The following is a 19,082-nucleotide window of genomic DNA, read 5'->3' as shown; positions in this document are numbered from 1 at the left end:
AGCGACGAGTTTACTATTTACTAGCAAGGTTGTAATTACTGGTATATATTGTTCTGAAAGCCTTGAATAATTTACAGATGGGTACTTTATGCTGATTTTCTACACAGCCGCATCACATTGATGGTTCCTTTAAGACACACTCATGCAGGGATAAAGGTTCCAGGGCAATTGTATTATACCGTATTTCACCCTCACAGGGCATTACTGACATCTCTCATTGTTTAGTTACACGGCAGAGGGAAAGAGAGACCTGCACAACATCAGGGGACAGCCAGGATTTGGTGGAACTGATTCTTATTGCATTGGAAATATGTATGCTTCCTTCTAGAAGGAACCCACACTGGAGACAAGTTTCAGGGAAGCGTGATCCAGGAAGATTATCATCCTGATGTGAAAAGAAAGTAAGGACGTGTAAAACAACCTTTGAATGAAAACTTGGTATGCAGAATGTTGAAATGTAGTTTCCAATGCTATTATTGGAGTATTATATAGTATATACAAAATATATGATAGAGGTTATATTACACAGATGAAGATTTAAAATTGCACACTTATGGTTTTTGCATTATCTCTGTGAAATAATCATATAAAAAGCTGACATTTGTGGTGTCTTTTCATCATATTTCCTACGGAGTGTCTTGGATTAGTCGGCGTAGAAGCTCTTCTAATCCTTATTTTTCTTTCTGCTGGCGGAAGCTTTTATTTTCACACATTTCTCGTAGAGATATTCATCATCAAAATCATTTTCAAGAGGAGGAATACAGAGACTCGTTAGATGGCACAAATGTAAATATTTTGAGGGAGAACAAGATGCGATCCTCTTCACGAGAGCAAGTGCTGAGTGATGTGTTGCCAGGGAAATCAACATGTACCAATGTTCAACAGACAAAAAACGCAATATTGGGTAAAAAGACTTTATTGAACAGTCCTCATTATATGCAGTTTTATACATGCTGGGTTATCAGTAATATTATAAGCCTCACACCACCAGAGTTCTTGTGCATTGTACGTCTAGGTTGTGTACACCGTGAAATGTTTGGTTAACACACAGGTGTAACGTTACACTAACTTTTGTAGGGAAAAGAAGTGCTTGCATATAATACACTCCAGTTATTTCTACTATCTCAAACATGCACAGATTTCTATATACACGCACACTACTGACACTTATACATGTACTCACATACACAAACTCACTCCATGCATCACACACACACACACATACACACATACACACATGTACATTTAAGACCCCCTCCCATTGCAGGCTCAGGAGACGGCTCATCCCTTGTGGTCCATGGGCTGGTTTGTTCTCCTGCTCCCTAATGGTCTTACATGTTGCCAGCGTCTCAGCACCTTACTATTCACATGCTGATAGAGGATACAATTATGCATTTTACTTTGTTAATATAATATTAATAAAATATTAAAGTGGTTTATGAACTGAAAGGGAAAGATAAAAAAAAATATGAATGTGGACTTTGTAAGGATGTGAAGGAGATTGCTGGCCATTCAATGAGCAGGGGAAATGATTTGGATATTTAACGGTTATGATATTATTAATATTCTCATGTTTTTTCCAGACACAGTGACAGATCCGTGTGCAGACACCTCAAAAAACAAGGCAAGTTACAATTTCACACTAAAGAAACAGCTTGGTATTACATGTAGTTCTGGAATATATTAGCATATATTAACACTCTCACAATAAAAGTTAAACATTTAAATAATAAAAACACCCTTACCTTATACTCTTACATGAATAGCAGTGGAATAAAGACACTTTACCTACAGAGATGATGTTGCTTCAGTATTACAGAACAGATGGCGGCTCCTGTGGTGCCGAGCTGTTTCAGTCTGGTGTCCTCCTGACTTATGTTATAAAATCATTATTCTGATGAATATGCTGCTAAATACAAGCGCTGGCTTACAGAAGTGTCACAAAAACTTAATGGGACTTTTTTTGAGCACATGGTTACAAGATTAATAAATAAAGGTGATTGTTCCTCTTCCAGCATTGCCCAATCCCCCCTGGTTTCGAGGTAGTTATTACACTGCATTTTTTTATAGACAGAATCAGTTGCACTATTATAATAACAAAAAATAGCAAATTAACAATAAAATCAATATATATATATGACATATCGTTAGAGAAGGAGAAGAGAGCCCTACTCTTCCAAACTCACAATCATTGCAATATTTGCTTAGGACGAAAGAGGTTTCTGAAACACTACAACATAATTTGTTACAGCTTTGTAAATCTGCAAGTTATAGTTTTATTTCTGAAAAAAAGAAGCAGAAGCCGTAGTTAACATTTAGTGTCAGTAAAAAAACGATGCAGTTAACCTTTCATCAGCTGCCTAGTTTGATATTTTGCTTAAATAAATTTCCTGGACCATAGTCGGCTGTTACATTCATTTTAAGTCTGTCAGGCTATACAGCGTGGATAGAGTTGATCATGTAGATTTTCTTTTAGGTATTTTTAAAAGGCAATTCCTGCTGAAGTGAACCAAATGACCTCTTAGGAACTATCCAAAGCTTGTCACTCAGCAGAAATGTGGATTTGATTGCACCCAATAGCATTATATCTGTCTCACGCCTCACTGCATTCCCTTACTGTATTGACCTGTACCCCATCTGCTAGAGAGATATTCCATACTCTCGCAAGAGTAATACTGATAGAACAAAGAATTTTATGGCAGATAAGAACCGTTCAGCCCTTTTAGTCTGCCCATTTTTCCTGATGTAAAGTCCTTGATCATGCGTTAGATTGAGGGCCACTTTATGCCTATCTGATGCATTTTTACATTTTTCTTCTTACATTACACCTAAGCCTCTAGTTTTAGATGATGTAATTTCTCTTTCCTCCTGTACTAAATCCCTTTAAGTATTTAAATGTTTCTATCACATCTCCCCCTTTCTCTTCTTTCCTCCAAGCCGTACATATTGAGATCTTAGTCTTTTCTGTTAATATGTATTCTGCAACATGTTTACTGTTTTAGTAGACCGTCTGAACTCTCCCAATGTGAATATCCGTATGGAGATAGGCTCTTCCACATCATACAAAGCTAACTCAGGCTATGTCTGAAACCATGACAAAAGTTTTACACTCTGGCATATCGTCCTGCCATTATTTTGAAATATAAATATGCTTCTCACCTATGCTTTATTGGACCCCCTTGGAACCTACGGTTCTATCATGAATAAAATATTAAGAGATTACACAAATATAATTTACAAACACTTGATAATGAGATGCGTGCCTAGAATGAAAGATTTTGGATTTGTTCTGGTTTAGAAATATTTACTTTTTTTAAAATGTTTCAACCACCAGCCTGGCTTTTAATTATCTCCTTGCCCGGGGCTGACGCATCTGTTTATAAACCAGGTCTATGAGCACAGCATTCTTTACTATACAATACTACTATTTAACATAACATTTTTAAAGGGCCATCTGTACTAAATTATGACTGTTCATGATCTTAGGTCTAGGAAGCAATGCCTGGTCCTTATCCATTCAATTTGGTACCGATGGATCCTGGCTAGAGGGTAAAAGAAAAGAGCCGGCAGCCACCATACTAACTGGCATACAAATATTGTATACTTTCCTATTTTGTTTTATTTGCAGTAGGAATTATCTTTTTGTTTTTGGGTTATTTGTCATAAGAAAAAATATACTATGAATAGAAAAGCTAGCACTTTGCTGATGTTATGTTTATCCAGCTTTCTTACTCTGTTTTGTAAGCCTGAGATGCAGTGCCAAAAAATAATCCTTTAAGGGCCACAATTGATCACCGGACCCTTAATCCTTATCTTCCGGGGGCACGTACACCCTAAACACACAGCTCTTTCCTTCCGTCCCCGGCCACGAATCTTCTTGGCTCCCCTCCAAAGAAGGGAACCACTGAAGTCTTCGAGAGAAGCCCCTTTGGGTATCCAGCTCCAATGTGGCTCTTTGACGTTAGTGAATGTGCTCTAAAAGTGTTGAAATAAAAGGAAAAAAGTACAAATGTCAAGACAAAAGAGTGAACAAAGCCAAAAGCGTGCCATTTAGGCTCTAGCCCTAAGGCTGGCATCATAAAAATAATTATTTCTATTGACGTCAACATAATTGTGTTCCGCCAGAGTATTACTAGTATATCATTAATAAATGCGTGTCTTTTATAGGAGGGTATCGATACATTGCTGGGGAAAAAGATCACCTCAAATATTTTGGCACCCAAAGAATTCACCTTAACAGAAAAAAGGGCATGGGAAAAAGAAGTGACCCCTGTGGTTGGTATCAGTTCAGCCATTAAAATTTCAGCCAGAGAATTCCAGGAACATGCTTGTTTTTCTTCAGATAATTCTGAAAAGGGATACAACCACGTACAAAAGCGGCATCCCGCTCCACAAAAGCCAAAAAGTTGCTTTCCGGAAAGTAACTTTCGCGATGAAATTGTTGGAAACGCTGATCCAGAAATACACAACATCGGGTCTGTAGATGAAGAGCAACAAGGCAAAGTACTAGAGGACTTCAAACAGGCCTCTGCTTTTATATTAACAATTGTATTTCAAGATGGGTCAACACAGCTCAGTGCCAGCAAGGTTAGTATTTCTTGTGCTGATATCAATAAAAAGATGCCGTCCACTGTTTTTCATACTTGCAGATATGCTAATTATAATTATATATACTTATAAAATTAGCAGATATATTATATTGGTCAATGCCAGGCTGTTTATGTTATAAATTTGAGCAGTTTCCAGCTACAATAGTCATTTACGACGTCTGTTCTGTATTTCTGATCCATTTGAAAGTATTTTAATGGACAGAATTGGCAGGTGAGGAAAAAAGTAAAGTAAAAATGCTCTCAAAAATATGGATGTAAATAGTTTAATTTTATCATAAAGAATCAAAATCAAATCGATATTTTTTGTGACCGCCCTTTGCCTTTAACCCAGCATCAATTCTTCTAGGTTGACTTGCACAACGGCAGGTAGGTTGTTCCAAACATCTTGGAGAACTCAACACAGTTTTTCTGTGGATTTAGGTGCCTCATTGCTTTCTCTCTCTTCATGTAACCTCAGACAGACTCAATGTTGAGATCTGCGGAGGCCACACCGTCACTTCCAGGACTCCTCGTTCTTTCTTATGCTGAAGGTAGTTCTTCATAATCTTGGCTGTATGTTTGGGGTCATTGTCATGCTGCAGAATACATTTGGGGCCAATCAGATGCCTCCTTGATATTATTGCATGACGGATAAGTATCTCAGCATTAAGGAGACCATTAATTATGACCAAGTCCCCAACTTCAATGTTGCCGGCAAACACTCATTCTTTTACTGCTCTCCAGCCCATTCGGCAAACAAACTGCCTTCTTCAACAGTGAAATATTTCTGACTCGTGAGTCCAGAGCACTTGCTGCCATTTTTCTGGCCCCCCAGTTCCTGTGTTTCCGTGAATAGTTGAGTCACTTGGTCTTGTTTCCAGTTGGAAAGAATGGCATTTTGGCCGTAAGTTGTACATGAAGACCACTTCTGACCAGACTTCTCCGGACAGTAGATAGGTGCACCAGGACCCCCACTGTTTTCTGCCAATGCTCAGCTCATGGCACCGCTGGACATCTTCCGATTGTGAAGGGAAGTAAGCATGATGTGTCTTTCTACACTTGGCCGACCACTGCGTCTACAATGCCAGTTTCTTTGTGCTTTTTCAAAAGAGCTTGGACAAATTAGTGTAACCCAGTGAAACACCTTTTTAGAAAGTAACACCACTGAATAATTCAAAACGTCCCTTCTACGTGAGGCATGTCGGTGAGGGATGTAGAAGGGAAGGGAGGTTGATGCTTCACTCCTATTTGTAAATTCTTTTTTTCTTTCTACTCAGGATGTAACTTTGCCAGTTAAAGGAATCATTCTGATGATTAAAAGACAAGGCAAGCTTTCACGTTTTAATTCAAATAATAACGAAAAATTTGAAAATGTTGAAGAAGAGAAATACGTATACATGGCTACAGGTGAGAATCTGTTTTGGAAAAAGGATGAAGCTCAGCACAAATTTTACAGGTGAATTCATGTTGTAATTGGTTACTGTACGATAAAATTAATTCCAACATTATTTTGGGTTATGGTACATATCATATCAGCATAATTGGAAATTGCCATGCAAGTGTGTACATTTTTACAGTATATTACTATGGGGCATAGTGGTATAAAAGCAATTAAGTGATACAATATAGCTGCAGCAAGAGATGTCAAAGGAATATATATATATATATATACACGTTATATGTATTATTCAAGATGTAATATTTCAGGTTTGTAAACCTGTTTTTTAGAAAATTGCTCCTGTCCATCTTACAAAGCAGCAAACCTGTGATTTGTTTTAATGCCAAAGACTTTCTGCGAACAGTCCTTTGTGAGAGGAATATTAGCTGGAAAAGAGGTAAACAAGTAAATCATTTTTACAATAACTAGTAAACCTATTTTGTGCCAAATCCCTGCAGTTTTTTAATGGCAGTTGTATGTATGGCGTCTCAGCAGGCATCTACAAGAATACAGTGAAGTCACCCCTTTCCTACCTGCTCTTGTGCATACAGTGTTTATAAAACCCTAAGAACCGCAGTGCCACCATCCTCACACCCATCCATTGCAGTCTCGCTACTCCTCCTTCTGTGCCCACAGGAATGCATCCTCCTTGTGCAAGAATCCCGCTTCTGTTTGCATGCATGGGGGTCTGCATGTTAGTTTGCGCCTGCCTGGGTATGCATGTTAATGTGTGCCTGAGAATGTGTGCTTGGGTATCTGTGTGTCTGTCTGGGTATCTGTGTGTCTGTCTGGGTATCTGTGTGTCTGTCTGGGTATGCATGTGTGTCTGGGTATGTGTGTCTGCCTGAGTATGCATGTGTGTGTCTAGGTATGTATGTTAGCGTCTGTTTGCGTATGCGTGTTAGTGTGTGTCTGCCTGAGTTTGCTAAAATTGGGTGTCTGGGTATGTTAGTATGGGTGTCTGGGTAAACGTGTCTTTGGGGATGTGCATGTATGTCGGTTTTTAGTGTGTGAACACGTGTCTTTGGGTATGTTGGTATGTGTGTGCGTGTGTGTTAGTGTGTGAACACGTGTCTTTGGGTATGTTAATATGTGTGTGCGTGTGTGTCTGGGTGTGTTAGTGTGTGAACACGTGTCTTTGGGTATGTTAATATGTGTGTGCGTGTGTGTCTGGGTGTGTTAGTGTGTGAACACGTGTCTTTGGGTATGCTAGTATGTGTGTTACTGGTTGTGTTAGTTTGAGTTTATGGGTATGTCTGTGTAGGTGTCTGGGTGTGTATGCTAGTGTCAAGTAGCTGTGTGTGTTAGTGCTGAGTGTCTAGTTGTGTTGGTGTGACTGTCTGGGAGTGTGAGTGTGAGTGCCCATCCCAAGGTGAGGCTCTGGATCAGCCGACAAAAATGGAGAATGGTTTGCAGGATACAAATTATTAGTGAGAGATCTTAATATGTGAAACAGAGGAGATGTTATAGAAACATAGCAAAGGGAAAGGTTAGAATAAGAGATCGTGGCCTAAGAGTAGTGGGGTTTGGGGTTTCGATGTCATGTAAAGGAACTTTACTTTACTGCAAGGGTGGAAGATAAATGGAACAGCCTCCCATCAGAAGTAGTAGAGGCTAATACAGTAATGGAATAGGCATAATTCTACCTTTTATCTTTACTCAAGGAAAATTAGCAGACTAGATGGGCTGAATGGTTCTTATCTGCCATCATATTCTCTCACAGCAGTCAGCCTTCGCCATACACTGTAATTGACCTATTATTCTCCCGTCTCTGTCTTGTCTTCCAGTTTCCAAACACCCTTTTCAGTCTTGCTTACCACCTCCATAACACACTACTACCTCTCCCCTTCCCAACAGATCTACCTCCTCCTCTCACGGAACAACCAAATGCTAGCCACAGTCGTAGATGAGGTTGCTCTTACTGTTCTACACTTTCTACCTCAGTCATGGAACTTCTTTCTTGCAACCCCAAACATCAGTTTTCCACCTTTAACACCCTCATTACTCCCCCAACTTCTTCCTCCCCTTCCAACTTATCTGCCCCAGATCTTGCAAGCTATTTAAAAAATAAAGTAGATAGCATCATGGATAAGATTCTCCATCATACCTTAACCCCTCTCCTTGTCAGCAGCCACCCACAACTCCAGGTCACCCCCTGGAAGTTTGTGGATGGAGCTAGTAGACGGTTAGACCATCTTGCAGACACCACTGACCCAAATGATCAGTGCAGAGTGTTGGGTAGGATCAGAATTCACTTGTGTAGGAGCGATGGCATGAGGACCCTGATAGAGCGTGGTCGGTAACGGTCGGTAGGTCAGAAGGTGGACAACAAGCGGCTTCAATGGTGTATACAAGCCAGAGGTCAGAAGGCAGGCATGATAACATAAGAGAGTGAATGAGAATGTGAAAGGCAGGGCCGGACTGGGACTGAAAAGCAGCCCTGGAAAAATTTGGAGACCAGCCCCATATAGTTTATCTCACGGTGAAGCTCTTATACCCACACGCACCCCTTATACACACCCGAGTCACACTATGTGCCATTCTTTTTATCTCATTATTTGTATTAAAATGCCAGAAAGCAAAAGTGTTAAAAGGCCCTAATAAATGAAATGCATTACACAGAATGGGATCAAAACATTTACTACTGCGAACATTTTTAGATGAAAGAGTTCCATTTTATTCAGTGGAACAAAACACTGATCACATTATTCTTCACGATATTCTGGTAAGAAACTTTTATTTCTTTATTAATTCATGTAGACTATTTTTTTCCATATTTAATAAAAGCTATGATTGAGACATGTAGGGGGTTAAAAGGCATTTCATGGGACAGAGTGGCATATAGTGGGTATAAGGCATTCATGGAGGCAGAGTGGCATGAAGGGGGTTAAAAGACATATCATGGGGCACTCTGCCTCCAGAAAAGCCTTATGCCCCCTATATGCCACTCTGTCTCCCTGATATGCTTTATACCCTCCTATATGCCACTCTGCCCCATAATATGCCTTTTAATCCCCTATATGCCACTCTGCCTCCAGAAATGCCTTTTACTCCCTATGTCACTCTGCCTCCAGAAATGCCTTATACCCCCCATATGCCACTCTGCCTCCCTGATATGCCTCAACCCTCCTATATGCCCCTCTGCCCCGTGATATGCCTTTTAACCCTCTTTTTGCCACTCCACCTCCAGATATGCCTTTTGACCCCCTATATGTCACTCTGCATCCAGAAATGCCTTATACCCTATATGCCACTCTGTCCCATGATATGCCTTCTAACCTCCTATATGCCACTCTGCCATATAGGGGGTTAAAAGGCATATCATGGGACAGAGTGGCATATAGGGGGGTATAAGGCATTTCTGGAGGCAGAGTGGCATAAAGGGGGTTAAAAGGCATATCATGGGGCACTCTGCCTACAGAAAAGCCTTATGCCCCCTATATGCCACTCTGCCTCCCCAATATGCTTTATACCCTCCTATATGCACCTCTGCCCCATGACATCCCTTTTAACTCCCTTTATGCCACTCTGCCTCCAGATATGCCGTTGACCCCTATATGTCACTCTGCATCCAGAAATGCCTTATACCCCTATATGCCACTCTGGCATATAGGGGGTTAAAAGGCATATCATGGGACAGAGTGGCATATAGGGGGGTATAAGGCATTTCTGGAGGCAGAGTGGCATAAAGGGGGTGAAAAGGCATATCATGGGGCACTCTGCCTCCAGAAAAGCCTTATACCCCCCTATATGCCACTCTGCCTCCCTGATATGCCTCAACCCTCCTATATGCCACTCTGTCCCATGATATGCCTTCTAACCCCCTATATGCCACTCTGCCATATAGGAGGTTAAAAGGCATATCATGGGACATTTTTGTTTACTTTATATGGCAAGCCGATCCAGCTTGCCATATTAAATAAAAAATAATATATGCCACTCTGTCCCACGATATGGCTTCTAACCCCCTATATGCCACTCTGCCATATAGGGGGTTAAAAGGCATATCATGGGACAGAGTGGCATATAGGGGGTATAAGGCATTTCTGGAGGCAGAGTGGCATGAAGGGGGTTAAAAGGCATATCATGGGGCACTCTGCCTCCAGAAAAGCCTTATGCCCCCTATTTGCCACTCTGCCTCCCCGATATGCTTTATACCCTCCTATATGCTCCTCTGCCCCATGATATACCTTTTAACCCCCTTTATGCCACTCTGCCTCCAGATATGCCTTTTGACCCCCTATATGTCACTCTGCATCCAGAAATGCCTTATACCCCTATATGCCACTCTGGCATATAGGGGGTTAAAAGGCATATCATGGGACAGAGTGGCATATAGGGGGGTATAAGGCATTTCTGAGGCAGAGTGGCATATAGGGGGACACACTTACATACACACACATGCCGATTTTTGTTCTTAACAAATACAAAAAACATACAGTACAAAAAATACATTATTTTACTCACCTTCTACTTCTCTTGACTTCTTGGCAGCTGCACACTGTTCTCCTCTATGCTGACAGGATGCCACTGACCTGACATCCGGTGCTGCAGCAGTGCGAGGGGGCGGAGCTTCCACCTCACCCTGCTCCCATCACTATGCAGCCATCAGGCTGCTGGGAATGTAATCTAAACGGCCGGTGCGTGCTGATGCCGCCGGCCGGAGCTACTTTAACACTTTTTTTTTTATTATTTATATGGTAAGAAGGATCGGCTCGCCATATAAAGTAAAAAAAAAAAAGTATTAAAGCAGAGGCGGCCGGCGGCATCAGCACGCATCGGCCGTTCAGATTACATTCCCAGCAATCTGATGGCCGCATAGTGATGGGAGCAGCGTGAGGGGTGAAAGGTCAGTGCGAGGGGGCGGAGCTTTCACCCCTCACACTGCTCCCATCACTAGACGGCCATCGCACACGGCTGCTGGGTGCTGATGCCGGCTGCATCAGCACCCAGCAGCCGCTTTGATTAGATTTCGGGCAGCCTGGGGGGCAGCTCAGCGGCTGTCTTCATGGCCGCCCAGCCCCCGGACCTTCCGGCCCACCGGGAAATTTCCCGGTATCCCGGTGGGCCAGTCCGGCCCTGGTGAAAGGGCATGAGAGACGGAATTAGGGTTAGTAACAAACGTTGTTTCTGAATGTAAAAAGCCCAATCCGAAAGGACAGGGCCGAAAACTAAACAAAAATGTGTTTGTTTTTTGGTATGTTTGCACAAGTCTAGTAAATACACCAATGTCATGATGAATGTTCTGTCTTTTCAGTTTTAAAGAGCGTGGTCTTTGATCCAAGGATAGCCGCATGGCTCTTAAACCAATCAGACTCCAATCCATCCTTTGAAGAATTAGTGAACAAATATTGTGGAGAACTGAACCTTAACTCTGCCAGCAATGCCTCGGGTTCCTCTGTTAGTGTACTTGTTATTGATACTACCAGATGGTGTACCAGTGATAAAACATCACAAATGAAACAGCCATCACAAGTCTCTGATTTACCAAAATATGCAAAACACACTTATATTGATCGCAATTATAGTTGAAAGTTGTGGTTTTTCACATTTCATTTGCTGAAGACAGTAATTCCCCTACAGCTGCCTGCTGCTTTTCATGCTATTTACGAGCAACCAGATTTAAAAAGAAGATTTAAAAGGAATTATAAAAAATCCAATAGGCTGTACTGTAGGCTTAATAAATTGTAATTAAACAGCTTTGACTAATAGGTGTTTCCAATAAAAGCAATACAAAAATTGCCAGATCACAGAAGGAATTATGCGGTAAAACGTTTCTACTGAAGAGACACTTGTTAAAAGCATGGAGAAGAACCAACACTCTGCCCACGATAAAAATACCAAATAGCCACGTGAAGCCTTCATTGAATCCACAACTCTATTAATTAATCGCTAATTACCGGTAAAAGCACATACATGAACATAATACATTGGGAGAAATGGAACAATAAACACTTTCATTCTTCATCCTACCAACACTTTGTCATAGTCATGTATTATGTTCATTTAACAACCATGAGCCTTAATGCATTTATAAATGATGTAGGAGTTCTCCAAGTATTTAATGTGGTTGATACTTTGGTCAAAGTCCCAATTTGGCCAATTTAACTTAACAGATCGACAATTATGTAGTTAAATTCGGCTATTTTTCCTCTAGTTATCCCTTTTTATCCAAATAATGAGTCTTTACTCTCTTGTGTTAGAAACATAACAGCAGAATTGTTTGTCGAGATGAGATCTGATGATACAAGTTATACTTATGGGCTGTTATGTCTTACAGCACCGCAAAATTGGCCTCCAATTAACTGTCTTGTTTGCTCTAATGAAGAATATGCAATCTAAACTCCAGGTGAGAGCATCGATGACTATATCTTCACTGTAAACAATGCTCTTTTTTCCTTGTAAAATTTTGATTTACCTTTAATGGTGCTGTTCCACATACTCTGCTAAACAGACATTTTTAGGACAAAATGTAGCATTCCAAATATTACTTGTAGACTGTTGAATGCTCCAAATCTTCTTTAATCATGTAAACTGTTGCCTCATTTATAATCGGCATTTGACAGAAAAGCAGGCACTGATTGGCCGTTGCCATAGAAAATAAAAACTCTTCTTTCTCTGTTGTTTTTATCATGGCTGCCATAAAAAAATCTTGGGGCCCAGTACACGCTCAACGCCTGGGCCCCCATTTCCAGAAGTGCCCCCTATGTCCATCCCACACCAGTGGGGGACACACTACTCCTCACTCTATTTCTGAGCGCCAGGAAATGACATCATATGAGGTTCAGAGTCAGTGTGTTGCGCCTGAGGATGCGTGACACCCCAGCACTGGCCTAGCGGTATGTCACGGGGGGGGGGGTTGGTGCTAGGGGACCTCAAATGCTGCCCCATGCGCCAAGAGCCCAAGTTACCACTCTTATTAGAAGCAGCAAAGTTACAGGACATTTCATATCATACTGCAGACCTTTGAGAACATTAAGATGGTTACTATGCAAAGCATCAGGTACTAACAGTGCATTGTTGTTACTCTGTAGGAAGAAGGATTATGGAGCCTTTTTTGTTCCATAGAACTGCCACTTATTTCAATTCTTGCTGGTAAGTCTGTTTTTCTATGCCTTTAACACATCTTTTTTAATATGTTTTTCATGGAGACTGTTACGTCCATTTAAATTTACAATATTAGAGGTGTAATAGAGGCATTGTGGCACAAATATCTAGTATATTGAATGTCCCTGGCGCAAACCAAAATGTGAATGTAGACCGAGACCTGAAAATAAGGATATCAAATATGTCACTTTCTATTCCTAACCTACTATTACAAATATATCAAGTAAATATATCCAATACTTGGGTGTTTGTACACAAAATGAGCATATATTTTCTGTTATGATTGACATCTTGTTTGGAACCTATTGAGCATGAACTCATCATTCATTTCTGATTTATGTTGTTCTGTCATTTGTTTTCCCAGTAATGGAGAGCCACAGAATACAAGTCAATCAAGATGAGCTAAAGAAAACTTCAGAACTTTTAGGGGTATTTTTTACATTTATTTGTATGTAGTCTACACCACAAAATTAAAAAAATACTAATGAATGCTTACAAATGTTTTTGGTAAAAAAAAAACCACAAAGATTTGGTCTGTATACATTTTCCATTAATATCATTACACACATTTCGATCTTATTTCTATTATCATGCAAGCGCTGCGTGAACTGTTGGCGCTATATAAATAAAAGATAATAATAATATTAATAATGTACAGATAATAGCACGGCAGGGGCGCACTGGATTAAGAATTGGACATTCTTTCCATAAATGCTGAATTTCCATTTTTACAGGCCTATCTTAAAGAACTTGAGCAAGAAGCACATCGTGCAGCAGGAGAGAGATTCCGATTAACCAGTGCTAAAGAGCTCAGGGAGGTGAGTTCCATCTGAAAAAGAGACATCTGAGACCCAAAAACCTTGGAGAATAACAAAGCACTTATTCCTATGCTTTGAGGACAAGAGTATAATAGGAAGACGTTCTAGTTTTTAATGGACCCTAAGCAAAAATAATCACTTAGACCTCCTCTTTAATGTAAGTAATAAAAACGATCATTTAATAAAAAACTAAGGAATACAATTCTTTACCGTCTCCTTATTTAAGGACAAACCCCTTACTTTATGTGTAATATGTGTTACATTTATATTGGCCTTTCATCACCTTTGAAATTGTGGTTCCAAAGTAGCTGCGTAATCTGTTTTTACTGAAGGAGGACCCTTAAGTTTAATTTACAGAATTCAGTAAAAAAGAAAAAAATTAAAACCTAAAAGGGTGAAAAATGTACAGAAGGTTAGCATAATTCCATAATTCAGGCCTCAGTCAGCATGTTAAAGTCCATGGTTTGTTTGGAAGAGTTGACAGTAGAAAGTCTCGTCTCTTTAAATAAAGAACATGACTTGGTTTGCAAAGTTGCATCTGAACATTATGTGTGTTATATATATATATATATAGCTAGTTTTGCTTATATGCTAGGGCAGTGTACAGCGCATTTTAAAGTAAAAACAACTGTTTTCTTGTTTAGATTCTTTTTGATAAACTTCGCTTGCATCTACAATGTAAAGCCAAACTGCGCCACTTCCCATCAACAGCAGAAAGTGTGGTAAGAATTAATCCAAAATCTCTTTATCCATTACATTATATCGGACCAGCTCAGCCCTTCTGGATGGAGGATCATTCCAGTCTTGGGCCTTCGTAATGAATAGTGAAGTTAGAGAGCTGAAAACACAACTCTCCTGATGACTCTGCCTTTAGTGAATAGACCCCTACTAGCTAATACTAGGAATTAAATTATTACCAAGCATTTCAATTAGCTTGGAGCTTGTTCTCTTTTGTGTCTTGGTTCTTTATAAAATCCTAATTATGCATTATACAGGGCCAGCCAAGCACTTCCTCCAGTAGAGTCTTATTCGGGATGGACCTTATAATCTTTTGTGAGGTTGAAACCACAACTCTCCTGCCAACTCTAGCTTTAGTGAATAACCCCCACTATTTCTTTCACTAGAGCAGAGTTTAATAGAGAGTGCAGTATCAGTGTTTTTATGGGAAATGTTTGCCCTAATGACGTGCTGGTTTTCCAGCAGAGGGATGAAATTAAGTTTGACGAAAACAATATATAAATGAACGATCTGTTTGGTCTATTGGATCTAAATGGTTTTAGCTTCATTCTTACCTTTACCAGTTAAGCCTGTCTGAAAATGTAAGTTACTAAATAAGTATATGTTCCAGATTAAAGAAGTTTTATTTTTCTATTAATATTTCAGTTGCACCAGCTTCAGGAACTGCATCCACTTCCCAAAATTATTTTAGAATTCAGACAGGTAACTCTTTGAGGATGAGAAAAAATAAGTGTTATATTTAGTTGGCCGGGACTGAAAATAGCCTTCATGTTTAACATGGCTTTGAGGAATGTGAACAGATCTCATTTCAACGGTTATTTTTATTCAGATGGAACATTTTGCCAGTAAAGGACTGAAGTTTAGAAACCCCAAACAGCAAATGTGTTAATTCAGTAAAAAATATCTTAGCAGAATGTATATTTAAAATATATTAAGAGAAACCATCACATCTGAGATAAAACCATATAATACATTATGTATATTTGAAAGAATTATCATCCATAATAATCTGGGATGGGACGGTTCCTCCCTGTTTTTAAAATTCTACAATTTGTGTGGGATTAGAAAGTATACAATAATATATCGTTAAAATAATGGAAAGGAAACCACACAAGTGCTACATATTCTAATGTGTATGGAAAAGGTATCTTTGAATTTATACTTGGCACAGATTTAAATGGTAATACATCATAGACAGGTTAGTTATCCTAAATTGTTTGTCTTTTTCCATTTTAGATGCAAAAAATAAAATCAACGTTTCTGGATGGACTTTTATCTTGTATGACTAAGGTTGTATTGGAGTTTTGGTCAATAAAATACTATTTGAGTGTTGTTGGGAAGATGTATCCAAATGCATACAAGCAATGGGGTTTAGCCCCAGTCCATGAGCGAGTTCCAGTAAAATAATGAGCTCGCTGATCGAGGAGTCACCATTCTAAATTGTCTGATTATACTTTAATTAAAGAAAAAACTAGAATTCTTACAGCAATCCTGATAATAATAATAATAATAATAATAATATAATATATAGTCTTCTCCAAATCAAAACAAGCAAACAACCTATACATGGTAAATAGACCAGTTTTTGTCTTGGGTTCTTACTAAATTATGAAGATCTTGCAAAACATTTTTTGGCAGAACATTAAGGAGAATAAAAGGATGCGTTTTTTTTCAGAGCCATTATAATGTACGTTATAATAATATTCCGGAAGCTGCACACACTGTAATACTTTTATAGACGGAGGGTCCAGTGGTTTTATTGAAAACATTTAATAACATTTTGACTTGCTCTGAAGTTTTAGGGGCTGTAAACCAATGTCAGGAGTTTTGTAGGTCTTTGAAAAGATAATAGATAATTATTGGTAATTGGTAATAGTATCCTCGTCTTTTTAAAAATAAGTCACTATTTACCAGGGTTTTTTCCTGTTTAAGGCGTGATGGTCAACAAAAAACACAGAATAACCTGTCTACTTACCATGAGTCTAAATTTTGTATATTTTATAGACCTTCCTTTATGTGAAATTAATTAGCTTGTGTTTTTAATTAGGGTTTTGTGTCTTCTACCTGGAATCAAACAGGAACAGTTAGCGGCAGACTGTCAGCAAAGCATCCTGTAAGAATTGTTTCTTTTTTTAGATATAATGATCTACCTTTACTAAGTCTCTGGTTCTCGTGTTAATGAAGCATACCAAAAAGTGTTAAAAGCAACAGCAGGTTTGAGATACAGCCAACATTTTGGGAGAATACAGAATACGCCATATCTGCACCCTTGAGAGATCCGTACCTCCGATGTGTGTACACTACGGTTTTCGGATGCATTTTCCTTTACATATGATTGTGTTAAATAAAATCTTGGGAAGTACATTATTGAGCGTTATTTTGGAGTTCAGCATTAATTATCATTTATATAACATTTAGGTGTTCTGGACATACCTTCACCTCAAGATTGTAAGCTTGCGAGCCGGGCTCTCTCCATCTAATGTATCGGTTTGTCTTAGTCTGTCAATTCTTGTCTTGTCAGACCCCTTGAATATATGTATTGTATAAAGCGCTGCGTAAGTTGTTGACGCTATATAAATAAAAGATAATAATAATAATAATAATGATAATTTGCTAGCACACACTTCATTTTCCTTTTGCTATTGTTACAATATCACCCATTGTACAGCGCTACGGAATTTGATGGCGCTATATAAAACAATAAATAATAATAATATGTTTTTTTTTCCTCGGGGTGCACAATCTTTCTTTTAGAAAGACTGGCATCTCTATTATCTATATATCTATTCATTAGATAGCAAATATGATTTCTTGTAAGAATAGTAAAAGGCAGGTTCTGGTTACTTCCGATGTTATCAGTACTCAATGGTAAGATGGAATCCATTTATTTTGGATTATGTTTGGCTTTAGTTTTACTAAGATTCTATTTAACACATCTTTTTTCCTTCAGAATATCCAGGGTGTGCCAAAGCTCCCGGTTCAGATTTTAAAACCTCAGTATATCCAAGGTAAAAACAGTGTGATATTAAACTATGATATTCTACATGAACATTTAGAAAGTATGTCATAAAATATAAAGGGTAGACTTGCGCACTGCAAGCAAAATCAATTTGGACAAATGTTTGTTTTAGTTAGTCAGTTTTGAGGCAACAAATTTTGTTTCCTGACCATTAAGTTTCTTTTTCAATTAAAAAACAAAATTGAGTGCATTTGTCTCTTTCTCCTGAATGGATAATGTACGCCGATCGGCCATAACATTATGACCACTGTCGGCGGGTTGGATATATTAGGCAGCAAGTGAACATTTCGTCCTCAAAGTTGATGCGTTAGAAGCAGGAGATATGGGCAAGTGTATGAATCTGAGCGACTTTGACGAGGACCAATTTGTCATGGGGAGGCGACTGGGTCGGAGCATCTTCAAAACTGCAGCTCATGTGGGGGGGTCCCGGTCTGCAGTGGTTAATATCTATCAAAAGTGGTCCAAGGAAGGAAAAGCGGTGAACCGGCGACAGGGTCGTGGGCAGCCAAGGCTCATCGATGCACGTGGGGGGTGAAGGCTGGCGTGTGGTCAAATCCAACAGACGAGCTCCTGTAGCTCAAATTGCTGAAAACGTTAATGCTGGTTCTGATAGAAAGGTGTCAGAACTTTGCAGTTTGTTGTTGTTTGTGGTGCCCATACTGACCCCTCTCTACTGCCAAAAGTGCCAACAATGGACATGTGAAGGGCATATTCAAAGGCTTCTCATTGTTTTTCATTGGGGGCCCCTCCTTGTTTTTAGCGATTCATAAAAATAACGTTTGCATGAATGGGAACTCACAGGTTTAGTAAAGGGTTAAATGAAAATGATGTTGTTTGTAAAAAATGTTGTGCATAACTGCATTTCGAAAAGAATATGAGAACAGCGTAATGGTGAAGTCATTGATCTGAAAATTTCATGTTAATTCCAGGAAAAGAGAGAGAAAGTATAACTATAAACCCGAGGTCCATGTTTACATCTGGCACAGGGTGTGCGTTCCTCGCAGCAGGTGAGTGACATGCTTTGTTTTTACAAGATAAACTATAAAGCTAGTATATATGGGAAACAATACCAAAAATACATTTGTTAATGTGTCCTCATTGGGAAACCATCCTGTATTCACGTATAATTTTAATTAATTATTAACTTATTCTGTTCGGATATGACCTTAAAGCATCCTCAAACAAGAAAGCGTCAAGTTCCATTTATTTCAATACTTCTTGGAGTTGTCCAAGCGACATTTCTCCTGAATATCTGTGGCTATCTCTTTCATGGACAATGAGAACCGTTTCATAATTTTCAGCCACATTCAAATAGGCCATTAAGATTTTGGGAAAAAAAGATTTTGCGTCAATGCGACACATTTTGTGTTTTC

The 19,082-nt window shown here is 39.2% G+C and overlaps 1 protein-coding gene across 1 annotated transcript in view; it reads left to right on the top strand.

Moving 5' to 3' along the window:
• Positions 1-19,082, top strand: part of POLN (DNA polymerase nu) — a 38,861-nt gene that overhangs the window by 551 nt on the left and 19,228 nt on the right. Inside the window, exons 2-18 of the mRNA XM_053457802.1 lie at positions 329-401; positions 723-904; positions 1,584-1,624; positions 4,168-4,587; positions 5,867-6,045; positions 6,297-6,424; positions 11,285-11,427; positions 12,308-12,376; positions 13,062-13,122; positions 13,499-13,563; positions 13,869-13,952; positions 14,597-14,674; positions 15,336-15,392; positions 15,927-15,980; positions 16,738-16,803; positions 17,641-17,698; positions 18,639-18,716. Coding sequence (XP_053313777.1) covers positions 329-401; positions 723-904; positions 1,584-1,624; positions 4,168-4,587; positions 5,867-6,045; positions 6,297-6,424; positions 11,285-11,427; positions 12,308-12,376; positions 13,062-13,122; positions 13,499-13,563; positions 13,869-13,952; positions 14,597-14,674; positions 15,336-15,392; positions 15,927-15,980; positions 16,738-16,803; positions 17,641-17,698; positions 18,639-18,716 — 1,836 coding nt within the window. The remainder of the gene's footprint in view (positions 1-328; positions 402-722; positions 905-1,583; positions 1,625-4,167; positions 4,588-5,866; positions 6,046-6,296; positions 6,425-11,284; positions 11,428-12,307; positions 12,377-13,061; positions 13,123-13,498; positions 13,564-13,868; positions 13,953-14,596; positions 14,675-15,335; positions 15,393-15,926; positions 15,981-16,737; positions 16,804-17,640; positions 17,699-18,638; positions 18,717-19,082) is intronic.

This window comes from Spea bombifrons, chromosome 1, assembly GCF_027358695.1.
Source record: "Spea bombifrons isolate aSpeBom1 chromosome 1, aSpeBom1.2.pri, whole genome shotgun sequence".
In the NCBI taxonomy this organism is placed as follows: Eukaryota; Metazoa; Chordata; class Amphibia; order Anura; family Pelobatidae; genus Spea; species Spea bombifrons.
This window is presented reverse-complemented; position numbering and strand designations above follow the sequence as displayed.